This window comes from Bufo gargarizans, unplaced genomic scaffold (genome assembly GCF_014858855.1).
Source record: "Bufo gargarizans isolate SCDJY-AF-19 unplaced genomic scaffold, ASM1485885v1 original_scaffold_1577_pilon, whole genome shotgun sequence".
Lineage (NCBI taxonomy): Eukaryota > Metazoa > Chordata > Amphibia > Anura > Bufonidae > Bufo > Bufo gargarizans.
In genome coordinates, this window is record NW_025334419.1 from 52,386 (window position 1) to 79,982 (window position 27,597).

Here is a 27,597-nt window from a genome sequence, read left to right on the forward strand (position 1 = left end):
TACGGCCAAGTGCGCAAGCGCTGAGGTTAGTATAAATATCCATTTCACAAGCGCTGCTCACCCTTTGCTGGAGCTATTCTCATATAGCTCCAGCAAAGGGTTAGCAGCGCTTGCGAAATGGATATTTATACTACCCTCAGCGCTTGCGCACTTGGCCGTCATTTTTCCCTACCCCCACACTGCGCAGGCGCGGAGATCGGATGGATTTTCAGGAGTTATCCGCGCTTGCGCAATGGGCCGTAATATTTCCCCACTTCGGCTCTCCTGCGCATGCGCAGTGTCCCAGTGTGCTGCTGAACTCCGCTGTGAGATTTTCCCAAAACTGTCCTTTTGCGCATATCGTCAAAACTAAGGACCGCCTCCACACGTAATTTCCGGTGCGACAGGAAATCAGGAGGTAGGGAAATCTCACGAAGTAGGGTAATGTAACGTTACGGGGCAGAGGCTTCCGCCCAGCAGTGTGTTTGGTGACGTAACCAGCTCTGATGAGCCGGCTTTAGTGCTGCCCTAGCGATTCAGCGCAGGGCAAATGAGAGCATCGGAGCATGAACTGCTCCGATGCTCTAGTCAGGGGGGCTGCCTGGGTGAAAATGGGTATATGTCTGGGCTCAGCTTTGAAATTCCACTGCTTGGACTCACCAGTGATAGCGCATGAGCTGGATGAAGGAGAACCTGCACAGACATTGCCCTGAATAAGTATGTGACCCACCGCACACGGACATTCTGGCCTTTGCTCTCATGAGGACTCCTTCCACTTATCACTGAAGAGCTGAACATATCACTGCACAGGAAGGAATGGGGCGTGGAGGGTGACAATGCTGATATATAGGGGTGGGGGGGGGGGTACAGGGCGGCTCTGCTTCCTCCTACATCACAGGGGAAGAAACAAAACTACAGAGCGACATTTCACAGGACTGACCGGTGAGCGTCACATACCAGACTGTGGAGATAAGCGGCGCACCACTGCTCACCTACCCCTGACTGCAGGACTGACCGGTGAGTGTCACATACCAGACTGTGGAGATAAGCGGCCCACCACTGCTCACCTACCCCTGACTGCAGGACTGGTGAGTGTCAAAGGCAGTGCTTCTATATCTGTGAGTGATATGGATGGTATATAATGTATATGTACACCTCAGTCTGTGTATATGGCAGTGCTTCTATATCTGTGATATGGATGGTATATAACGTATATGTACACCTCAGCCTGTGTATACCGCAGTGCTGCTATATCTGTTAATCTGACATCTCAGAGTCCCATGGCTTTCAGTATCCCTTTCATGCTGACAACACACAAATCTACCTCTCTGGTCCAGACATCACCACCTTACTATTCAGAATCCCACAATGTCTATCTTCTATATCATCCTTCTTCTCCTCTTGCTTTCTAAAACTTAACATCGATAAAACAGAATTCATCCTCTTTTCCCCATCTTGCTCAACCCCCCAACAGACCTATCTATCGCTATCAATGGCTGCACACACTCCCCGGTCAACAAAGTCCGCTGCCTTGGAGTGACCTTGGATTCTGCCCTCTCCTTCCGGCCGCACATCCAAGCCCTTTCCACCACCTGCCGCCTCCAATTCAAAAACATCTCCCGCATCCGCGCTTTCCTCAACCATGAGTCTGCAAAAGTGCTTGTACATGCCATCATCATCTCCCGCCTGGACTACTGCAACACTCTCCTCTGTGGCCTTCCATCTAGCACTCTTCCACCCCTCCAATCTATCCTCAACTCTGCTGCCCGACTAATCCATCTCTCCCCCGTTACTCCTCTGCCAATCCCTATTAACAAATACGTATAAAACCGTCCACAACCTGTCCCCTCCCTACATCTCTGAGCTACTTTCCTGATACATCCCTGTTGAAGCTGCTCTCAATCAGAGCCAAAGATGTTTGCTCTGCTGCTCCAAATTAGTAGCTAAATTCTAGGATTTTACAGGCATGGAAAAAACAACACTGACACCAGGCAGGGTCAAAGTAGTTCTCATTTTATTACAGGAGGACAAGCAGTATACAGACGTGGCCAAAAGTTTTGAGAATTACATAAATATTGGAAATTGGAAAAGTTGCTGCTTAAGTTTTTATAATAGCAATTTGCATATACTCCAGAATGTTATGAAGAGTGATCAGATGAATTGCATCGTCCTTCTTTGCCATGAAAATTAACTTAATCCCCAAAAAACCTTTCCACTGCATTTCATTGCTGTCATTAAAGGACCTGCTGAGATCGTTTCAGTAATCGTCTTGCTAACTCGGGTGAGAATGTTGACGAGCACAAGGCTGGAGATCATTATGTCAGACTGATTGGGTTAAAATGGCACACTTGACCTGTTAATGGAGGGTGATGCTTGAAATCATTGTTCTTCCATTGTTAACCATGGTGACCTGCAAAGAAACGCGTGCAGCCATCATTGCGTTGCATAAAAATGGCTTCACAGGCAAGGATATTGCGGCTACTAAGATTGCACCTCAATCCACAATTTATAGGATCATCAAGAACTTCAAGGAAAGAGGTTCAATTCTTGTTAAGAAGGCTTCAGGGCGTCCAAGAAAGTCCAGCAAGCGCCAGGATAGTCTCCTAAAGAGGATTCAGCTGCGGGATCGGAGTGCCACCAGTGCAGATCTTGCTCAGGAATGGCAGCAGGCAGGTGTGAGCGCATCTGCACGCACAGTAAGGCTACATGCACACGACCGTGCTGTTTTTTTAGGTCCGCAAACAGCCATTGATATAACTGCCTATTCTTGTCCGTTTTGCGGACAAGAATAGGACATGTTATATTTTTTTGCGGGCCGCGGAACGGAGCAACGGATGCGGACAGCACACGGAGTGCTGTCCGCATCTTTTGCGGCCCCATTGAAGTGAATGGTTCCGCATCAGAGCCGCCAAAACGACGGCTCGGATGCGGACCCAAACAACGGCCGTGTGCATGAGGCCTGAGGCAAAGACTTTTGGAAGATGGCCTGGTGTCAAGAAGAGCAGCAAATAAGCCACTTCTCTAAAAAAAAAACATCAGGGACAGATTGATCTTCTGCAGAAAATATGGTGAATGGACTGCTGAGGACTGGGGCAAAGTCATATTCTCCGATGAAGCCTCTTTCCGATTGTTTGGAGCATCAGGAAAAATGCTTGTCCGGAGAAGAAAAGGTCAGCGCTACCATCAGTCCTGTGTCATGGCAACAGTAAAGCATCCTGAGACCATTCATGTGTGGGGTTGCTTCTCATCAAGGGAGTGGGCTCTCTCACAATTTTGCCAAAAACACAGCCATGAATAAAGAATGGCACCAAAACACCCTCCAACAGCAACTTCTTCCAACAATCCAACAACAGTTTGGTGAAGACTAATGCATTTTCCAGCACGATGGAGCACCGCACCATAAGGCAAAAGTGATAACTAAGTGGCTCGGGGACCAAAACGTTGACATTTTGGGTCCATGGCCTGGAAACTCCCCAGATCTTAATCCCATTGAGAACTTGTGGTCAATCCTCAAGAGGCGGGTGGACAAACAAAAACCCACTCATTCTGACAAACTCCAAGAAGTGTTGATGAAAGAATGGGTCGCTATCAGTCAGGAATTGGCCCGGAAGTTGATTGAGAGCATGCCCAGTCGAATTGCAGAGGTCCTGAAAACGAAGGGCCAACACTGCAAATACTGACTCTGCATAAATGTCATGTAATTGTCGATAAAAGCCTCTGAAACGTATGAAGTGCGTGTAATTATATTTCACTACATCACAGAAACAACCGAAACAAAGATCTAAAAGCAGTTTAGCAGCAAACTTTGTGAAAACTAATATGTGTCATTCTCAAAACTTTTGGCCACGACTGTATGTATGTATGTGTACATCAGAGGGGGCACCCCCCTGAGGCTCATGGCATAGTTCCATTGGCTAGATTACATTAGCAAAGAAAGAGATAACAGATTCTGCACACTGTGCACTATTTTACAACCTCTTTGGAATGTGGATAATGTAAACATCTAGGGTACCAGCGCCATATTGTAATGGCTTCACATTAGCATTATAGCATATGTCATATATGACACATCAGTCAAGAGAGTCTTTTTAGACTCTTTGTGCTTTGTTTCCAACTGAGTAAATAAGGCGTTGTCCAGGAGCCAGAGGACATGGGGGCAATCTTGACTTCTGAAGAATGATATCCACATCTCTATCAGTCCCCCCTTGGATCTCATTCTTTCCCTAACAACACCTAACACATCTGTCCTCTATGTCTCGATTCTCCTCTTCATCAGCTTCCATGACAACCTATTCCTAATGAATAGCCTCCCATGAGAATGGATTTAAACATAGGGAAGTCAGATGTCTGTCCCTATTTTTGATCATCTCTCCAGATGGTATTGTAGATGGGGGAACCAACAGAGTGTAGTGGACTTCGCTTTTCATCTTCAATTTCGTCATAAAACTCTTCCATAATCATCTCCGGGGTAGCATCAGCTTTAGTTCAAAGCTTCCTAATGCAGGGGATGACAACAGACAATTAACGCAAACATCAGCAATACAACAATTATCATTGTACCAATTTGTAGTACGGTCTGTTTCCAGTTTCTAAACCAGTTGTCAAACCACTCCCCCAACAGATTGTCTATCCCAGATTTTTTTTTTTTAGCTCTTCTGAGATGGAGGTAAGCCCCTTTAGAGCATTCATGACCTGACCATTTGGCCCTAAATTGTCAGGAATTATGGTACAACAAGTTACCCCAATCATTTTACATACACCTCCTTTTTCAGCAAGTAGCATATCCAGGGCCATTCTATTCTGAAATGCCATAACACTAGTGGGTCCCAGCTGTTCCACAACTCCCTTCAGTACATCCCTGGTATACTTCACAAACCTCTGCTGATTATAATAGATGTAATTGATCCAGCCCACTGGTTTCCCACTTTCTCCTTACCACTGTCTCTTCTTTTGACAAAGGGGAATTGAGAGACCCTGATTCGGGGTTCTTTAGCGTCTCAACTGTCCTTTTCCAGATTACTCTTCTTTTTCAGTCCCTCTACAGGCCTGTATTCCCAATCCTCACCTGTGTTAGTAAGTACATTAGACCAGGATGTGCAATACTCATCATTTCAGGTACCCCAAATCTACAGACAATTTCGTTTAACAACTTCTTCACTGTTGTCTTGGCTATCTGGTTTTCCGCGGGCTAGGCTTCAGGCCATCCAGAGAACATGTCTATGACCACTAAGGCGTATTAAAATCTCTGAGAAGGGGGCATCTGTATGTGGTCAATCTGGATCCTTTGGAGTGGATAAAGAGGTTTGGGTAGGCATTTGACAGGGACTTTTTCCATCTTCCCAGGATTATATATGGCACAGACCATGCAGCTATTAATGTGTTGGGCGGTGAACGTAGAGATAGCCGGAGCAAGCCATATAGAAGAGATGAGAATGTTCATCGCAGAGTTTCCTTTGTGTGTAGGCCCATGAGACTACTGCAGGGTAGACTCCGAGGCAAACAGAAGAGATGTCATTTCCTTCAAATCCTGTCTTCCTCAAGGTCTCCCCCTTTTTCAAACCACACTTCTTTTTCATCTTCTGATGCTGCTTCCTGTATGTCTTTTGTGAGGAGGAGGCCACGAGGTATACCTGCATCGTCCCTTGCGACCTTAGATCGTGTCTGGGCTATCATCTTCACTCCTCTCTTTGGGCCTCCGGAGTATCCTATTTTGAATGTGCCTTAACTTTGAGTATACCTACCTACTTAGGGAGTGTCAGGGCCTTCATTAACGCACAGCTTTAGCATTTTTTACAGGAGTTCCATTTGCTGTGATGAAATTGCAGCTCATCCAGATGGGACCGAAATTATGGGCTACTCCAAAAGCATACCTGGAATCTGTGTATACAGTATATTGTCAGTCTTTCCCTCAGCCATTCTACAGACTTCAGCGAGAGCTATCAGTTTAGCCTCTAGGGCAGATTTGTCAGGAGAAATAGGGTGGGCTTGTGACTAGGGATGAGCGAACACCTGGAAGTTCGGATTCGCCGGGTTCAGCCGAACTTCGGCTCAAAGTTCAGGTTTAGGACCCAAACTTGACTTGGAACCCGAACCCCATTGAAGACATAGTATGGGCTAGAGGGCTGCAAAAGGAAGCAAAATGGGGGTAAGAGCATGACAATTGCCCTGCAAACAAATGTGGATAGGGAAATTACTTAAAATAACATAGAATAGAAAAAAAATTAAAATACTAATCTTGAAATAGGAGGTAGGTGCTGGTTGTTGTGGCGTTGCGCAGGCACTGCAGCATGTAGTCGCTCATGTGTGCCAGGCTGCCCAGAGGCAAGAACAAGCTGTCCTCTGTGGGAGGTGTATCGTCTGTGTCCTCTGTATCCCTCCGGTGGTGCAATAATTTTTACGAATCCAGTGGATCTATGCTTGCGCAGATCCACACACACCCTCCTCGAGTTGATTCCGGTGCGGCCGCGTCACTTCCGGGTATAGCATTCTGCCAGGTATAGGAATCTGGCAGAACACCGGCATCTTGTTGCCCTAATGCAGGAGATCCTAGGGAGCCACATGGAACCCCACCTTTTTGTAAGTAATCTCTTGGGGATTTGCTGCCATTATCACAAATATGTATGTATGTTAATTATATAAACACACTTATCTAATAGGAGGCTGTTTCCACTCCCACTATTTAAGCACACTATGTATCCCACTCTTATTGCTTGATAGACTTCTTTAAGTCAAAACATCGCATTTTATGCTGTTGATGGAATAAAAAGAACCAATTTCTTTGCATAAGGCCTCATGCACATGGCCGTTGTTTGGGTCCGCATCCAAGCCGCCTCGGACCCATTCACTTCAATGTGTGCTGTCCGCATCCGTTGCTCCGTTCCGCGGCCCCGCAAAAAAAATATAACATGTCCTATTCTTGTCCGCAAAACGGATAAGAATAGGCAGTTATATCAATGGCCGCCCGTTCAGTTCCGCAAATTGCGGAAGGCACACGGGCGGCTTCAGTTTTTTGAAGACCGCAAAAAAACGGCACGGTCGTGTGCATGTAGCCTAAACTGAAGAGTGCTGTGGATATCCTTATTAATTTGCTATCTGAAGGGATCCATAGCCTGGACCTTTTCTCCACGGGCACCACTGTCTGGACCAGATTCTTAGGTACCGAGACCACTGGTATGTTTAATCACATAATGGGATTTGTAGTGCTGCTTACTTCTTAGATCATTCTCTGTATCCCCCCAGCCACGCTCCAGTGATGCCCATGAGCTGCTTTGGGTGCCACCCTGCTGTGAACACGGTTCCTCCTCCTCCTCTAGAACTGTGCCCTGGCTGGATAGTTGTGTACCTGGCCTCGGTTGGTGCAGGAACCCACCCTCCGAGCCACTTTTGAATGACTGGCCTGATAACCGTGGAAATGATCCCTCTTCCTCTGCCACATCCTTATCCATCATCGCCCGAAGTGTTTTTCCAAAGAGACATAGAAGTGGGATAGTAACGCTGAGGACGGCGTCATCGGCACTGGCCATGTTGGTGGAGTACTGGAAACACGACACACAAGTCCTGCATGGAGGCCCACTTGTTGGTGGTGAAGTTCCGCAGAGCAACTCAACCATGCGTGCTGCAGCTGAAACTCCACTATCGCCTGCTGCTGCTCGCAGTCTCTCCAGCATGTGAAAGGTGGAGTTCCACCTTGTGGGCACATCACATGAGGTGAGCAGGAAGGACAAAGTAATGCTGCAGCACAGACAGGCGAGCAGCAGCAGGGTGAAAATGCAGAAAGCGCGCAGAGACGGTGGCGGAAGGACATACAGTGGCGTCTGGGCCTGAGCTGGATAGCAGTTTGGCGCATTTACCCATTGAGCAGTTAGGGAGATATAACATCCCTGCCCATGCTTACTGGTCCACATATCGGTGGTTATGTGGATCTTGCCACAGATGGCGTTCCGCAGTGCACACCTAATTTTGTTGTGCAGGGCAGGGATGGCTCATCTGGAAAAGTAGTGGCGACTGGGAACCACTGTACTGTGGGACAGCCACCACCATAAGGTTTTTAAAAGTCTCTGTCTCCACCAGACAGAATGACAGCATTTCAAAGGCCAGGAATTTTGAAATGCTGACATTCAGGGCCAGGGATCGCGGGTGGGTAGGGGGGTACTTCCTCTTTCTTTCCAGTGTTTGGAAGATGGACAGCTGAACGCTTCCATGGGACAGTGTGGACATGCTGGGTGATGGAGGTGGTGGCGTTGCTGTCTCATCCTCTGTTTGCGGGGTGGCAGGTATCACTGTCACTCCAGAGGGGGAGGAAGAGAATGCAGCAGAAGAGGAAGCAGGAGAAGCCTGAGATCTTTCATGGCTTTTGAGGTGTGTACTCCACTGCAGCTTGTGCTTTGCATTTAGATGCCTGGTCATCGAGGTTGTGCTCAGGTTTAGAACATTTATGCCTCGCTTCAGGCTCTGTCTTGTCGTCCGCACATTGTCTGAAGAAACTGCCACACCAGGGAACTCCTTGGAGCTGGCTTTGGTGTGCTCAGTCCCTGGGTATGGTGGGCAGTAGAAGGCGTACTAGTTAGGGGACGGCCACTCTGCTTTTGCACCCTGCTCCCTCTTTTGCTGTGCGGGTGGCTCTGTGTGACCACCACCTCTTCCTCCATACTGCACACATCACTCGCAATGACCTTGATTCCATGTGGGGTCTAGGACCTCATCATCCTCCATCCTGCAGAAAGCTGCAGCATTTGGCACCTGTGTTTCATCAGAGACGTGCTGCGGTGGTCCTCCCACCTCCTCATTCTCATTCTCAAACATAAGTGGTTGCGCATCGGTGCACAAAATCTCTTCCACTTCTGGGGCAGGGCTAGGTGGTTGGCCCACAGAAACCATGCCAGCAGTCATCAAAAAGCATGAGACTGCTGCATGACTTGGGGGCTCAGACTGCTTGACTGATGTGCAAGGGGTTGAGGTGAAAGACAGATGCCCGTGGGCCGCCAGTGGCAACTCTGCACACTCAGCAGGGGACCAGGTGAGAGACAATGTAAAGGAACTGGAGGCACTGTCAGCCACACAATCTACTACCTCCTCTACTTGTTCTGGCCTCACCATTCGTACAACGGTATTCAGGCCTACAAAATAACGCTGAAGTTTTTTGTCGTCTACGTGCACTTGAGGAAGGTGTTTCATTTGGGTGTGTAGCTGGCACAGATCGACCACGTCCTCTCCCTGCAACACAAGCTCCAACACCAGCAGCACCACAACCCTTATTTGATGCTCTCCTCATTCTTTGAGGTCACCCACCGGATTAACTATATTAATTTCTCTGTCACGTATGCAGTGCAGGTGTACCTCAGACAAAAATAGGGTATATCTCACCCACCGAACAGACGAATTAAGTATGTCAATTTCACTGTCACTTATGCAATTAACTGTACTTATTTCCCCTGTCAGGTATGCAGTGTAGGTGTACCTCACTACAAGAATGGGAATATGTCATCCACCAATCTATCAGACAGATTAACTATATCAATTTCACTGTCACATATGCAATGCAGGTGTACCTCACACGAAAATTAGGTATATTTCACCCACAGAACTAACAGACGACTTAACTATATCAATTTCACTGTCACATATGGTATCAGGGATGGTATACAATGTATAAGCCTGTGTATATAGCAGTGTTATATATATATATATATATGTATGTGATATGAAAGACCTTGGTCTTTCCAACTGCAACATCTTTCAAGAGCAACTCTTAAGTGCACAGACTGAATTATACCAGAATGTAATATTACGAATATTGAATCCACTTTGTCATCACTGCCTACTGACCATCACCCAATTCTCTCATCTCCAGGTATGACTTGTCTGAAGCTTCCTGCTGCACCCAGCTTTTCCACAGTCTGATATTGTCCACCCCCTCTCATCTTCTAAATCCTGGTAGGTCTTGTCTGAACTATCAATGTCTCCTCCCCTGCTGGATTTATTGAGTATTTGTTTACATTGACTATTTCACACCTGTATCTGGTCCTCCTTGATTAGGCCATATGTATCCCCTCCCCTCTTGGTCACACCTGATTGAACACTGAGTGGTATAAATCTAAGGTCCTAGGTCTTTTCAGACCTTGGTCTTTCCAAATGCAACATCTCTAGTGCAACTCTTAACTGCACAGACTGAATTATACCAGATTTGGACCAGAAGGGGACCACAGGTAATTACATAAATAATTATTGAAAACAATGTTTACATTTTTCATCTTACTCTTCCCACTTTTCCACAACCTCCTGAAATACCCCCACATCCAATCACCCAGCAAGGAACTATTCATATCTTCCTCCAACTTATCATCTGACAGCTTGCACAAACCTGTTTGCCAACATAAATCACTTCCTTCCCAAACACACACAGATATCTCCTGCTCTCTCTCCTATTCTCACCTATTAACACTTTCTCTGCTTCTCCTTACTGCTGGTGATATCTCTCCAAATCCAGGCCCCCCTCAGCAAATCCCCACTATCACCTCTACATCCCAATACAAATCTCTTTCTACAAATTTCTGCAACCCCTTAAACCTAATAACCATTCCTCTGACCCCTGCTCCTTTGGTTCCTCTTGCAGGAGCATTATGGAACACACGCTCTGTAACATTCATGAACTTTTCATCTCTCAAAACCTTTTCTTTCTGAGTCTCACAGAAACATGGCTGATAACCTCTGCACTCTCTTATAGTGGATTTAAATTCACTCACACCCCCCGCCCTGGCTGCAAACATGGTGGAGGAGTTGGTCTTCTCCTATCAGACACGTGCTCCTACAGCCCAACTCCACTGCCACCCTCCATTACGCTCACCTCATTTGAAGTACACTCTGTTCGCATCTACTCTCCCTCCAACCTTCAAGTAGCCATCATTTACTGCCCCCCAGGCACAGCCACCATCTTTCTTGACCACTTTAACACCTGGCTGCTACACTTTCTTTCTGCCGACATCCCCACTATCATCATGGGTGACTTCAACATCCCTATTGACACCTGCCACTCGGCTGCCTCTAAACTCCCATCGCTCTCTTCCTCCTTCGGCCTATCACAATGGTCTTCAGCTCCCACCCACATAGATGGTCACACTTTGGATCTTATCCTTTCCCTCCTCTGCTCCCTATCTAACCTTTCTAATTCGCCTCTCCCCCTATCTGACCACAACCTACTCACCTTCTCTTCATTGGTCTCTTCTGCTGCTCCACCGGTCCACACACTAGCACACCCCCGCAGGAACCTTAAACATCTTGACTTTTGCTTGCTTTCTGACTCTCTTCTCCCACTCTCTACCATCTGTTCCCTCCAAGACCCAGATTCTGCTACCACCCTATATAACACCACAATAAATACAGCTCTGGACACTGTTGCCCCCCCCCACCCAAACAACAAAACCCAAAAAATTAACAGACAACCCTGGCACACCAACCTGACCAAAAAACTCAGACAAGCTTCCAGGGCTGCTGAGCGGCGATGGAAGAAATCCCATTCTAAAGATCATTTCACCGCATACAAGCAATCCCTCCTCATATTCAAATCCTCACTCGCTGATGCAAAACAGGCGACTTCTCATCTCTCATATCTTCCCTGGCCCACAGCCCTAAACAACTTTTTAGCACTTTTAACTGCCTTCTCCGTCCCCCAGCGCCCCCACCCTCTCTCAGCTGAGGACTTTGCCAAATATTTCAAACAAAAGATAGTCAACATCAGAGAAAGCTTCACTGCACAGTCCCCACAGACCCTCTACACAACTGCTCGGTCCTCTTCTCCCAAAACCCGCTTCTCCACCATGACAGAAGAAAAACTCTCCACTCTACTCTCCAGATCACATCTCACCACCTGTGCACTTGACCCAATCCCACCCCACCTCATCCCTAACCTCACCACAGTGTTTATCCCAGCCCTAACTCATCTCTTCAACCTATCACTAACCTCTGGTGTTTTCCCCTCTGCTTTTAAACATGCTACCATTACACCCATCCTCAAAAAGTCTTCACTTGACCCATCTTCTTTGTCCAGTTATCGCCCCATATCACTTCTTCCGTATGCCTCAAAGCAAATTGAACAACATGTCCATTCTGAACTGTCCTCTCACCTCTCCTCCTGCTTCCTCTTTGACCGCCTACAATCTGGCTTCCGACCCCACCACTCGAATGAGACTGCCCTCACCAAAGTCACCAATGACCTACTGACAGCCAAAACCAAGAAACAATATTCTATCCTCCTTCTCCTTGACCTGTCCTCTGCCTTCGACACTGTCGACTACTCTCTTCTGTTACAAACTCTCTCATCTCTTGGCATCACTGACCTGGCCCTCTCCTGGATCACATCATACCTCACAGACCAGACGTTTAGCGTCTCCCACTCCCGCACCACCTCCTTGTCTCATTCACTCTCTGTTGGTGTCCCGCAAGGCTCTGTCCTAGGACCCCTGCTCTTCTCTATCTACACTTTTGGCCTGGGACAGCTCATAGAGTCCCATGGCTTTCAGTATAACTCCTACGCTGACGACACACAAATCTACCTCTGTGGTCCAGACATCACCACCTTACTATCAAGAATCCCACAATGTCTAGCTTCTATATCCTCCTTCTTTGCCTTTCGCCTTCTAAAACTCAACATGGATAAAACAGAATTCATCATCTTTCCCCCATCTTGCTCAACCCCCCCAACAGACCTATCTATCACGATCAATGGCTGCACACTCTCCCCGGTCAACCAAGTCCGCTGCCTTGGAGTGACCTTGGATTCTGCCCTCTCCTTCAGACCGCACATCCAAGCCCTTTCCACCACCTGCCGCCTCCAACTCAAAAACATCTCCCGCATCCGTGCTTTCCTTAACTTTGAATCTGTGAAAATGCTTGTACATGCCCTCATCATCTCCCGCCTAGACTACTGCAACACTCTCCTCTGTGGCCTTCCATCTAGCACTCTCGCACCCCTCCAATCTATCCTCAACTCTGCTGCCCGACTAATCAACCTCTCACCCTATTACTCCTCTGCCTCTCCCCTCTGCCAATCCCTTCACTGGCTCCTCATTACCCAGCAAATTCACTTCAAAGTACTAACAAATACATACAAGGCCGTCCATAACCTGTCCCCTCCCTTCATCTCTGAGCTACTTTCCCGATACATCCCCACACACACTCTCCGTTCCTCACAAGACCTCCTTCTCTCCTCTTATCACCTCTTCCCACAATCGACTCCAAGATTTCTCCCGTGCATCCCCCATACTCTGGAACTAGCTACCCCAACATATCAGACTCTCACCTACAGTGGAATACTTCAAAAGAAACCTGAAAACCCACCTCTTCAGACAAGCCTACAACCAGTGACCCTGCTGCCTCTATACTGCCATGACCAGCTTCACCCTCTCCTACTGTGTCCTTCTCCCATACCATGTAGATTGTAAGCCCTCATGGGCAGGGCCCTCTCTCCTTCTGTACCAGTTTGTAACTCGTCTTGTTTATGATTAGTGCAATTGTCTGTATTATGAATGTGCACCGCTTATCATATGTACAGCGCTATGGAATGAATGGAGCTTTAATAATAAATAATATTGTGTATATGTACACCTTAGCCTGTGTATACAGCAGTGCTTCTATATCTGTGAGTTATATGGATGGTATATAACGTATATGTACACCTCAGCCTGTGTGTACAGCCATGTGTAACATCGTCTGTTTCATTTTCTTTAGGTAGCCTCCAGTGGAGGACAATTTCAGGTTCAGAGATGGGTAAGTGACAACATTTGCTATAATCTGCAGTAGTTGTCAGTCACAGCACTGTATTAAGTGAGGTTTATTTATAGGAGACTGGAACATCAATCCGCAGAAGAGGGGAGTCTGTGTCGTTAAACCCTAAGTTTTATTAATTCCACAAAAAAGACCCAAGATAATAAAAATCAGCAAATTAACCCCTGTACTAAACCCCACAAATTCCAGAAAAGAACATTAAAAAGTCACAAGTACCGGTGTAACTGCTGTCACAAAAAATGGTACGCAGCGGCATCCAACCACAGGCGGTGAAGGAATAATAAACCAGTATAGTCTTACCACCTCCTGTGTCGCAGTCAGAAGCCCCATAGCGTTGGGTCTGGATGTTGCTGGAGTTATGAAGAGATTGGACAAAACATGTCCTACTGTGTCCCTAATATGCCCTGTCAGGTGGCCGCTCTGTCCCTGTAACCTAATCACAGGGCACAAATCTGGCAAGGATACATCTTCCAGAACCTAACTTACACACCCCATAATGACCCCAACAGTGTGTCCCGACATGTTTCACCATATACGGGGTCATCAGGGGACATCATCAACATCAGTGATCAGTAGTGGACAGTAACCTGAGAAGTATGAGCTGTCAGTGATTAGACACCAGCCTAGACTAATGCTGGCAGGCTGTAGTATCGTGCTGCAGATCCCTGGTTTAAATAGGTGTCCATAATGGGGAACTCCTTCCCCGTACATGGATGTCTGAATATTGGTCCCTTCCACATACAAGAACAAGTGACACTAGACAGGAGAAAGAAATGTGAGTTCATGAGTGTCAGTAAGATGTTTCCTTATTATTAGTGTCTGTTCACACTACATATTTCATGTACACCTCACTCTGCCTCTGTGAATGGTGTCGCCTGAAACTAGTCAGTGTTCTTCCATACAAAATAGTTCCTGCTTTAATGCAGATGGAGCAGAAGAGAAAATATTTCTTAATGATTGAGTGCTCAGTCCGGGTCACACCTAACTGTACTGCTGCAGTTACTACTCCCCCTATACACCCGCACATCTCCTGTCCATCAGGTTCCATACTGTACTGTACTACTGCAGTTACTACTCCCCCTATACACCCGCACATCTCCTGTCCATCAGGTTCCATACTGTACTGCTGCAGTTACTACTCCCCCTATACACCCGCACATCTCCTGTCCATCAGGTTCTATACTGTACTGTACTGCTGCAGTTACTACTCCCCCTATACACCCGCACATCTCCTGTCCATCAGGTTCCATACTGTACTGCTGCAGTTACTACTCCCCCTATACACCCGCACATCTCCTGTCCATCAGGTTCCATACTGTACTGTACTACTGCAGTTACTACTCCCCCTATACACCCGCACATCTCCTGTCCATCAGGTTCTATACTGTACTGCTGCAGTTACTACTCCCCCTATACACCCGCACATCTCCTGTCCATCAGGTTCTATACTGTACTGTACTGCTGCAGTTACTACTCCCCCTATACACCCGCACATCTCCTGTCCATCAGGTTCTATACTGTACTGCTGCAGTTACTACTCCCCCTATACACCCGCACATCTCCTGTCCATCAGGTTCTTTACTGTACTGTACTGCTGCAGTTACTACTCCCCCTATACACCCGCACATCTCCTGTCCATCAGGTTCTATACTGTACTGTACTACTGCAGTTACTACTCCCCCTATACACCCACACATCTCCTGTCCATCAGGTTACATACTGTACTGTACTGCTGCAGTTACTACTACCCCTATACACCCGCACATCTCCTGTCCATCAGGTTCTATACTGTACTGCTGCAGTTACTACTCCCCCTATACACCCGCACATCTCCTGTCCATCAGGTTCCATACTGTACTGTACTGCTGCAGTTACTACTACTCCCCCTATACACCCGCACATCTCCTGTCCATCAGGTTACATACTGTACTGCTGCAGTTACTACTACCCCTATACACCCGCACATCTCCTGTCCATCAGGTTCTATACTGTACTGTACTACTGCAGTTACTACTCCCCCTATACACCCGCACATCTCCTGTCCATCAGGTTCTATACTGTACTGTACTACTGCAGTTACTACTCCCCCTATACACCCGCACATCTCCTGTCCATCAGGTTCTATACTGTACTGTACTACTGCAGTTACTACTCCCCCTATACACCCGCACATCTCCTGTCCATCAGGTTCTATACTGTACTGTACTACTGCAGTTACTACTCCCCCTATACACCCGCACATCTCCTGTCCATCAGGTTCTATACTGTACTGTACTACTGCAGTTACTACTCCCCCTATACACCCGCACATCTCCTGTCCATCAGGTTCTATACTGTACTGTACTACTGCAGTTACTACTCCCCCTATACACCCGCACATCTCCTGTCCATCAGGTTCTATACTGTACTGTACTACTGCAGTTACTACTCCCCCTATACACCCGCACATCTCCTGTCCATCAGGTTCTATACTGTACTGTACTACTGCAGTTACTACTCCCCCTATACACCCGCACATCTCCTGTCCATCAGGTTCTATACTGTACTGTACTACTGCAGTTACTACTCCCCCTATACACCCGCACATCTCCTGTCCATCAGGTTCTATACTGTACTGTACTGCTGCAGTTACTACTCCCCCTATACACCCGCACATCTCCTGTCCATCAGGTTACATACTGTACTGCTGCAGTTACTACTACTCCCCCTATACACCCGCACATCTCCTGTCCATCAGGTTACATACTGTACTGTACTGCTGCAGTTACTACTACCCCTATACACCCGCACATCTCCTGTCCATCAGGTTCTATACTGTACTGTACTACTGCAGTTACTACTCCCCCTATACACCCGCACATCTCCTGTCCATCAGGTTCTATACTGTACTGTTGCAGTTACTACTCCCCCTATACACCCGCACATCTCCTGTCCATCAGGTTCTATACTGTACTGTACTGCTGCAGTTACTACTCCCCCTATACACCCGCACATCTCCTGTCCATCAGGTTACATACTGTACTGTACTACTGCAGTTACTACTCCCCCTATACACCCACACATCTCCTGTCCATCAGGTTCCATACTGTACTGTACTACTGCAGTTACTACTCCCCATATACACCCGCACATCTCCTGTCCATCAGGTTCCATACTGTACTACTGCAGTTACTACTCCCCCTATACACCCGCACATCTCCTGTCCATCAGGTTCCATACTGTACTACTGCAGTTACTACTCCCCTATACACCAGCACATCTCCTGTCCATCAGGTTCCATACTGTACTACTGCAGTTACTACTCCCCCTATACACCCGCACATCTCCTGTCCATCAGGTTCCATACTGTACTGCTGCAGTTACTACTACCGCTACACAGCCGTATATCTCATGTCCATCAGGTTCCATACTGTACTGTAATGCTGAAGCCATTACTACCTCTACATCTCCTGTCAATCAGGTTCCACACAGTACTGCACTGCTGCCGTTATTACTACCTCTACACACCTGTCCATCAGGTTCTATACAGTACCCTACTGCTGCAGCTACTACTACCCCATACACAGCTGCACATCTCCTGTCCATCAGGTTCCACACAGTACTGTACTTCTGCCGTTATTACTCTCCCTACACAGCTGCACATCTCCTGTCCATCAGGTTCCATACAGTACTGTACTGCTGCAGTTACTACTACAGCTACACACCCGCACATCTCCTGCCTGTCAAGTTCCACATCATAATGCTGCAGCCCCCCCCGAAAGGGATAATTTTTAGGCGCTTGTTCAAAAAAGCCATTGCTTTTTCGGATACCATCAAACACAGGCGCCCCCAATAAGGGTCAATTTCGGAAAGGTTTTAAAATTTTAAAAAGCCATACCAATCACACAGCGCAATGTGTTTTTTTTAAGCCTTTTAGCCCTGTGCAATTTTCTATTTTTTACTCCCTGCCTTTCCGGCGCTATAAAGGTTTTATTCTCAGTTCAAATACCCTCGTGAGGGCAGGTTTTTGCAAGATATGTTGTACTTTCTAATGGCACGATTTTTAGAATTTTATGGGTTTTGTTTTTTCAATGTTCCCCATGAGATAAAACTGACCTGTTCCCTTCTTTCTCCCGGGGTCAGTACGATTACAGTGATACCAGATATACGGTGGATATTACAGCCTCTTTACACGGAATCAATGGTGGAATAGCTGCATGTATGGTGGACATTACCACCTCTTTACATGGTATCAATGATGGTGTAATAGCTGCATCTACGGTGGATATTCCCGCCTTTTCATATGGTATCAATCCTGTAATATTTTTTGATCTGGCCTCCTGGGAAGTACAACTGGAACAATTGGATTATTACCCTCACAAGACACATGAATTTCGGGTTACGCTTGCTATTAGGATTTTTTATGTGGGGTTCTTGTATGGGGCGGTACCCTTATATAGGGATGTTCACTATTACACTTTGGGGATCTTAGGATGAGTAATTTGGTCCCGTGTGAGTGGACATGAATTTGTGCCCTCTCACACAGGTCCATAACTGGTGTGGGTGATCCTGCCAGAGACACTGGCGACTCACCCCACCTAATCCCTATACATCCCTGTACTATATTAGTGGGAAGTGACTGGCCATTGATACTGGTCATTTAACTTCCCCTTCATTTATTGCCCTTTTGAACCCTCACAAAACATTTAGTCCATGTATATGGAATTCATTTTCCCTTTTTTTCTTAATTCCCTATCTGCACTCAAAATTCATATGCCTTACTATTCTCTGACCAATAGGGAATATTTAATACAAACCGGATTCCAAAAAAGTTGGGACACTATACAAATTGTGAAGAAAAACTGCAATGATGGAGATGGCAAATGTCAATATTTTATTTGTGATAGAACGTAGATGACGGATCAAACGTTTAATCCGAGTAAATGTATCATTTTAAAGGAAAAATGCGTTGATTCAAATTTTCACGGTGTCAACAAATCCCCAAAAAGTTGGGACAAGTAGCAATAAGAGGCTGGAAAAAGTAAATTTGAGCATAACGAAGAGCTGGAAGACCAATTAACACTAATTAGGTCAATTGGCAACATAATTGGGTATAAAAAGAGCTTCTCCGAGTGGCAGTGTCTCTCAGAAGCCAAGATGGGTAGAGGATCACCAATTCCCACAATGTTGCGCAGAAAGATAGTGGAGCAATATCAGAAAGGTGTTACCCAGCGAAAAATTGCAAAGACTTTGCATCTATCATCATCAACTGTGCATAACATCATCCGAAGATTCAGAGAATCTGGAACAATCTCTGTGCGTAAGGGTCAAGGCCGTAAAACCATACTGGATGCCCGTGATCTCCGGGCCCTTAAACGACACTGCACCACAAACAGGAATGCTACTGTAAAGAAAATCCCAGAATGGGCTCAGGAATACTTCCAGAAACCATTGTCAGTGAACACAATCCACCGTGCCATCCGCCGCTGCCAGCTGAAACTCTACAGTGCAAAGAAGCCATTTCTAAGCAAGATCCACAAGCTCAGGCGTTTTCACTGGGCCAGGGATCATTTAAAATGGAGTGTGGCAAAATGGAAGACATTTCTGTGGTCAGACGAGTCACGATTCAAAGTTCTTTTTGGAAATCTGGGACGCCATGTCATCCGGACCAAAGAGGACAAGGACAACCCAAGTTGTTATCAACGCTCAGTTCAGAAGCCTGCATCTCTGATGGTATGGGGTTGCATGAGTGCGTGTGGCATGGGCAGCTTGCATGTCTGGAAAGGCACCATCAATGCAGAAAAATATATTCAGGTTCTAGAACAACATCTGCTCCCATCCAGACGTCATCTCTTTCAGGGAAGACCCTGCATTTTTCAACAAGATAATGCCAGACCACATTCTGCATCAATCACAGCATCATGGCTGCGTAGGAGAAGGATCCGGGTACTGAAATGGCCGGTCTGCAGTCCAGATCTTTCACCTATAGAGAACATTTGGTGCATCATAAAGAGGTAGGTGCAACAAAGAAGGCCCAAGACGATGGAACAGTTAGAGGCCTGTATTAGACAAGAATGGAAGAGCATTCCTATTTCTAAACTTGAGAAACTGGTCTCCTCGGTCCCCAGACGTCTGTTGAGTGTTGTAAGAAGAAGGGGGAGATGCCACACAGTGGTGAAAATGGCCTTGTCCCAACTTTTGGGGGATTTGTTGACACCATGAAATTCTGATTCAACATAGTTTTCCCTTAAAATAGTAAATTTTTTTCAGTTTAAGCTTTTGTTCCGTGATTTATGTTCTATTCTGAATAAAATATTAGAAGTTGGCACCTCCACATCGTTGCATTCAGTATTTATTCACGATTTGTATAGTGTCCCAACTTTTTTGGAATCCGGTTTGTACATTGAGGCCACTCCATTTTAAGTTTATTTATCCAAATTTATTTTGGCATCCCAGACACGATATGTGCATGTCAGGTGACCGCTTGTGTCTTTTCCTCTTTCCCTTGATGCTGCCGCGATCTCCTTGGAAAGCTCACGTGATGAGCGCGGTGACGCTTCCTGGTCACGTGGTTTTCATCACGGGTATAGCGGGATTGACACAGCGAACTCACCATGACACGCGCTCTGCGTTATTAAGAACGCGATATCTCCCACTGCGAACCACCAACAATGTAGCAGGTGTTTTGTATCATTTCATATTTTACAGCTGTTGCTGACACTTTATACAGGTGACACTATTGATAAATGCACTGACACTTTATAGGATATTTTATATTTTTGTAGTCATAATATGAAATATCACATTAAAAGGATTGATGAATTAATTTCAGATGTATTATTATATATCACTGATGGAGTTTTCACTCATGGTATTAATGGTTTATAATTTTTACACTGTAATCATGTTTTAGTGGCAATTTATTATACAATCATGTATTCTAATCACTATAAGGGTATTTAAACCTATGTTGGACATCATTTGTTTGCCTGACAAAGGCCTCATTGAGCTGGGCTGAAACGTTGCAACTGGGGAAATAAATGGGTTCAACACCCTTCAGCTCTACTGGAGTGCTGCCTCATCATTCGCTTTTTTTTTCCGTTTATTGTATGTACAGTTGATATTCCCGCCTCTTTATATGGTATCCATTGTGTAATAGCTGTATGTACGGTGGAATTACCTCTTCATTCAGCATAAATGGTACGGCAGCTGTGCAGACAGTGGATATTACCATCTTTCTACGGCATCAGTTTAGTAGTACAGTTTCTACAGTCTTATTAATGTAAGATTTTAGAGATCAGCACTTCAGTACGGTCTCCATTTACCGCCATTTCATAAGCAGGGCAGTGTATATATCTGCTAGGACAGCACTATAAGAAGCATAGTGACTCACATATGTGAAGTGAAAATACAATGATCAGTCACATGAATGGTGGCCCCCAAGGTACCTCGGTCTGACAAGGCCTGGATCGTCCTAGTTCTATAGCGCTTACATATGCAGCAGTAAGTGCTGTCACTCACATCGGACTCTGTCCCCATTGGGGCTTACAATCTGTGTAGGAAGCCTATATAAAACACAGGGAACATACATCTCTGCTGATGCTGTCCTTCAACCCCAGCTCTGCAGCGTGCTTCCCAAGGACCTCTCATGACTCTCCATCACATAGGTAGATGTCTGTCCTCTCCACCACACAGCTACAGGTACACAATATCTCTCGTATCCACCCACCTGTAATTTTCCCAATATCTATTATTTCGTCTCTTTCACATCACAGTGATGCTCACCACACCTTATGTCTGCTGAGACAAATCCCCTCAATAGCAAGGACATAGCCACCCAATAAATGCCCAAGATTCAGATATCAGGGATCTAGCATATGGAAATATGTGGCTGGCAGTAAAGCATACTGACCTCAGTTAAAAAGAGCAGGATATGAAAAGCCTTAACCAAAAAATAGCAAATGAATTGTCAGCAAGGGCAGAATGGCATCCGAGATTCAGATCCTGTCTGTGATGTAGAAGCAGATGAGACAAGTGATAATGTAAAGCAAGGATCAGCAACCTTCTGCACTCCAGCTGATGTCAAACTACAACTCCCAGCACGCACACTTTCTTGGATGTTCTTGTAACTCCCATAGAAGTGAAAGGAGGATTCTGGGAGTTGTGGTTTTAGAACAGCCGGAGTGCTGGCGGTTGTTGATCCCTGATGTAAAGTGTAAATGTGCTCGATGGATCACTACTGACACAATCTTCTTCTCCCAGATTACGAATCAAGACCTCTGGACGATTGGACAGAAGATCATGTTCGAGAATGGCTGCGCTCCATCCGCATTAAGGCTGAACACATCGATAAGCTGTTTACTGAAGAAGTTACTGGACCAGTTCTGAGGAAAATAAAGGAAGGTTTTCTGAAAAGTCTTGGTATAAAACAAGGACAAATACAACTGCTTATTGAAGAAAGAAATGCGCTTGTGAAGAAACACAAACTCGGTCCATCCCAATCAAGAACCAGCACAAATCCAACAACTGAAGAAGGGCACCAGGACACGCCAGCTGTGCATTCAGCATGTGAATCAGAAGTACATACACACAATTCAATTTATAGACCTTTCGATAAAGAAGTAGGAAATTTCAAGTACGTAAAGGGTGAAGTCCTGCCTCCAGAATCTGGAGTAGAAGACCTTATCAATCCCTGCCATGAGTACAAATCACTCGTCACTGCCTCTGAGCTGAACTGCAAAAAACTACAAGCAAAATTTGCCTCTGAAGTGATCAGATTTGCTTCTGCTTGTATGAACAGGAGGACAAATGGCACAATACATTTCGGGGTGATGGACAGCAAGGAAGACAAATGTTACAAACATGGGCAGATAATGGGGGTCCTAGTGAAGAATCAGGATTGGTACGTCGATGCACTGGATTGCATAGAAAAGTGGTTTATTACTAGTCAGCAGCATGCAGCGAGAGCTTGTATCCGCACCCCCAAATTCATCGAGGTTCTAGCTAAAGAGCATGGAGATCAGCGCTTTGTGGTGGAGGTGGACATAGTGCCCGATTTAGGGTTTGTAAAAGGACAACTTTTCCAGGTAAATATACCAAATGAGGAAAGAGACAGAGACAAAGTAAAGGCAACCTATTACTGTAGAACTGGAGCCAAATCAGAGTCAATCCTGGACGCTGTGCAGTTTAACCAAAACATTCCAAATTTGGATACTGCAAGAGAAAAGGCAGAACGGAATGCTACCTGTGATGTGCCCACCACAGAGGATTTAGGAAGGAAAATCTCTGTTTTGTTGACTGATGGTAAAAAACACATCAGCGATTCCCTCAGGTACATACTTGTCACAAACCAGTGCACTGACAATGATCTCATGCATGTGAATTTTTTAATGCGGTTGAATATTTTGTGTGTTTTTGACTTTGATCCAAGCTCAGATAGTAATGGCCTGTGCTCCAAATATAAAAAGCATCATGCAATTAACATTCATTCCTTAAACAGTTACTCAAATAAAGAGCACGGGATGAGCACGGGAGACCTCAAAAAGAGTCTGTCCCTGTTTAACCAAACCAGCTGGATATTTTGTAATGGTCGCAGCAATTACCGAGGAGGGGATGAGCCATGTGATGAAAGCACCTGGGTCCGAACAAAGAGGAAGCTTCTAAAAAAGACCATTACATTCATCTGTGAAGAAATTCTGCCAAAGGGATACTTCATTGTTGTCTTCCTTTTGCTATCTTCTGTGGAGAAACCAATAATCGATACTTTCCATGAGTTTTACACAGAGTTAAGTGGCATGGACTATATAATCTGCATCGCAGAGAACAAAGACAACTATGAGAAGTGGGCCAGCCAAGCACAGACTTCCTGCAATAAGAAGATCCTAGACCAGAGAAGCATTGTGGGAATGAAACTCAGTCATATTGATGCAACAGTCCAAAATCTCCTGCCTGTGTCGTCTTCTGTTAGACAGTTATCAGTTTCCACAAAGGGAGTATGTGTCCTCACCACCCCAGATGAAGAGAGAATGCATTCTCTAGAAGTTCTGTGCGCCAACGAATGCGAGAACACAAATCTGGAAGATCTGAACAAGGAGGAAGTTGAAGAGGTTGAAACAACGTTCTACAGAGGTGGGAAGGTCAGCTGGAAGCACTTCTGGCTCACAGAACAAGGAAAATGTGAAGCCTTTATTGAGCGAGAAGCTTGTATGGAGGTCCAGAACATTTTAAATGACAACCTGTCTGGAAACCAGGTCAGACTTCCAGTTGCTAGGATAAAAATTGTCCACCAGCCAGGAAGTGGAGGGAGTACCGTTGCAAGACAAATTCTTTGGAAAAAAAGGAGAGAGTTAAGGTGTGCTGTGATGAAATCATCATTTCCAGTCATGACCGTATGTGAACATGCTGTGAGTTTCCGAGAATATGAAGAGAAAGACATCCAACTCTGTCTCCCAGTCCTGCTGCTTATTGAAGACTGTGACGATGAGTACATCGATGACCTAAGGGATGAGTTAACCAAAGTAATGGTGTCTAAGAAGACGGCTCCCACAAAATTATGCTTCATCCTTCTAAGCTGTAAAAGAGCGAATGCCCCAGAAAATCTCGCCAAGTCTTCTGCACTCGACACTGTTGCAATTACTCACAAACTGAGTAAGGATGAAAAAAAGAAATTTACGACAAAAGCAGAGAAACTTAAGAAGCAGTTCTCCCCTGAGTCAATCATAACATTCATTTTAATGAGTCAAGAGTTTGTCGAAAAATATGTGACCAACTTTGTTCATAACGTCATGGAAAATGTTGACCACTCCTCCAACGTGACCCGTCTGATGAGGTACGTGGCTTTACTGAACTGCTACATCCAAAACTCTTACATCTCTGTGTCCCACTGTGAGGCGTTTATGGGACTTGAAGCACATACAGCAGAAATAAGTGGATTAAGGCAATACAATTTCAATAGTTCCCTCAGTGAGCAAGCTAAACTAATCTTTATTGAAAGAGTTGATCCGATAACTTCTATAACCTGCATCCATATCATCCATCCGTATGTGGCACAGGAAATCTTAAAGCAACTCCCTGATAATCCACACAGCCAAATTGCTATGGCCCTGCTTCAGGAGAATGTCTTGTTTCTGCACAGATTTGGTAGAGACGAGTTTCACGGATTTGTCAGAGACTTGATTTTTCGCAGACGTAAAATTAACAGGGGTGACAGCGTCGACTCGTTCCTGTCTCCTCTTATTGAACACGTCTGTGAGAAAGAAAAAAAACAAGAAAAAGCCATTGAGCTTTTAAAAGTTGCCTACGAGCGCTTTGACAAAGATCCCTTTCTGGCCCAGCAGCTTGCGCGACTGCATTATAAATATGAGCAGTTTGAAGACGCGATACACTGGGCAGAGACCGCCAAGTCACAGCTGCCCAACGATTCCTTTATACTAGACACTGAAGGACAAGTATATAAGAAGAACTTCAGTTTCTTACTAGATAAGCGCGATAAAGGAGTGCCCCTAGAGGAAGCCCCAGAGTTGATTGAGTACGCACTGAAAGCCATGCAGTGTTTTCGTGCAGCACAAAGAGCAGCCAAGGCTGAAACCGAGACGATGAACAACTCTGGATATTTTGGTGAAGTGGAAGTCGGCTGCCGTTTGTTAAAGTTTTTGTCAACACTCGAAATTTTCCCTCAAATTAACAATGGAAAAAGCAATGAACTTCTGCACTACCTCCTAACGGATTACATTCCAGATCCCATCAAGAAACCCTGGTCCAAGTTTCACAACCATTTAAAAGGTCTACAGCAGAATATTTACACTGCATTGGACTGGATATCCGAGGATATCAGTTACTTCCATACTGAGAAAAGTGATAACAAGGAGCGGAAGAACAAGGAGGATGAACAAGTCAACTCCCCGCGAATCTGGCTGCTGCGCAAAACTAAGGTCTTTGCAGAGTTTTTTAGCTCACAACTTTTGCTTCCAAGTGAAAACAGTGAAGATAAAGACGGTAAAAAGTCCATTAATAAACTCAGACAAAAGATGCACATTCTCAGCCTGGGGGGCGGCACCACCACGACAGTTTTGTCCCTGCTGTCCGATAACAATGCTGGAAAAAAGCTTTCAAGCATCATCGATCTTTACACGTCCTGTTCGGCCGGTGAAGACTTGGATGAGGTTGACCTAATAAATTACATAATGAGTCACATAGCACTTGCCGGTGTAGATTCCAGCTCTCCTCAACTACTAGGTCTTCAGGAATTACGGGACCTCAGCAAAAGATTCCAAAACCCAAGGAAGTCTTTTCCTGCGAGTGCTTATCTTCTGCTCCTGCTACTCTATTGGAAGGATGACATCATGGACCAGGAGCCTGATGCAAATAAAGACCGGATTCTAAGATCTGCTCTTCAGAACGCTCGACGACTGCACGAAATCAGGATCAAGAATGTCCCTGTGCGCAAAAAACGGAGCAATGTCATCTTCTTCTTGGGACATGGTTACAACCTTCATAAACTGCTCCACAGAAGCAAGGTGGAGAAACACATGGAGGGACCTGTGAATGAGTGGAGATTAAAGCTGAATGATGGAAATGTGGGAAAATTAAAAAGCAGGCAGATGCTCCTTAGAACCGTGCCAGGTTTTACAGAGAATGGAAGGATTTATGTGAAGGGGCATTGCAAAAATGAGCGGATTGAGATGGTCTCCATAAACCCCTCCTCGGTGCCTTACGGGAATGAGAATATGACTTTTTACCTGGGATTTTCATACGCAGGGCTTGTCGCATACAACCTGAAGGTGCAATGAGAGGCCTGTGCATCGAATTCTGTCTGATCCAGAGTCCATGAAGATCTCACATGATGTAAAGCTTAGCCAATGCCCTGTCAACTAACACTAATAAAATCCTTGCCTCAGCAGCACTCACCTCCATGTTTGGGATTCTAGCAGTGTGACCACTTTCCAGGGTCCAGTTCTGCTACTGACCATGTAGGTTGTAACTGGCAAGTGATAGGGAGGTCGCCAAGACCCAGACACAACATCACAGGGGATGAGATTTCTTTAATTTATTTTTTATTTTTTTTACAATTAACACATTAAGATTCTGAAGTTTATTGCTCATAATTCACACACACTGGGCAGCAGGAACATTAACACTAATGGCCACGTACCCGCAGGAAGGCAGCATGGAGCCATGTGACCAGTAATTACAGCACTGCCCCTTCTACAGGGGTAAAGATAGTGTCTTTGTGACATACATTCCACTGCTCTACTGATCTCCACATCCCAGAGGAGCAGTCGCTGTCATCACTGTAGATCCGTGTGGAAGGACAGTGGTTGGTTCCAGCACCGCTGCTTCATGTTACTACGATGACCGTATTCTCCTACCGAACGCGATGATCCTTACTCCACACTCATACCTTTAAAGGGGTCCTCACTTTACATAATGTACTCACTTAAGGTCCATAGGGAGAGTAATCTTCCACTCCCTTACCTTCTTTAAACCGGTTCAGTGCACCCACATTTCTAGGACAACATGTGACAGTGGTCAGTACAGTCCTGAGACAGCAGATTGTAGAAACAGCTCCTGACCTGTGAAAAGAAGGGGTTAAACATCCAATACAGCGAGCAGAGTACAAACCCCCAGCCCCCCTCCGCTGCTTCCCGACACACAAACTTATTCTCACACCTACTACCCTGCACACATCACTGACACTCAACCACCTCCCCCTCAACCCCCTGTACCCATCACAGACACCCAACCTCCTCCCCTGTACACATCACCGACACTCAACCACCTCCTTCTCACTCCCCTGTACACAACACCCACCTCTCCCTCACTCCTCTGTACACATCACCGACACTCAACCACCGCCCCTGT

The 27,597-nt window shown here is 45.8% G+C and overlaps 1 protein-coding gene across 2 annotated transcripts; it reads left to right on the forward strand.

Annotated features, from left to right (window-relative positions):
* Window positions 1-892: 892 nt before the first annotated feature.
* Window positions 893-26,638, forward strand: LOC122923410 (sterile alpha motif domain-containing protein 9-like). 2 transcript variants are annotated; one of them, XM_044274216.1, is made up of 4 exons: window positions 893-1,067; window positions 9,830-9,912; window positions 13,702-13,740; window positions 22,000-26,638. In XM_044274216.1, exons 3-4 carry the CDS (start codon window positions 13,737-13,739, stop codon window positions 26,523-26,525), a joined length of 4,530 nt encoding a protein of 1,509 aa, XP_044130151.1. In that variant the 5' UTR covers window positions 893-1,067; window positions 9,830-9,912; window positions 13,702-13,736; the 3' UTR covers window positions 26,526-26,638. The 2 variants fall into 2 exon arrangements, with proteins under 2 accessions (XP_044130151.1, XP_044130150.1); XM_044274215.1 differs by lacking the exons at window positions 893-1,067; window positions 9,830-9,912; window positions 13,702-13,740 and adding an exon at window positions 20,783-20,937.
* The last annotated feature ends 959 nt before the right edge of the window (window positions 26,639-27,597 follow it).

Coding starts and splice junctions, on each gene's coding strand:
- LOC122923410 (XM_044274215.1), top strand. CDS start 20,901: ATGTACGGTGGAATTACCTCTTCATTCAGCATAAATG. Junction 20,938..21,999: donor CTCTTCATTCAGCATAAATG/GTACGGCAGCTG, acceptor TTCTTCTCCCAG/ATTACGAATCAAGACCTCTG.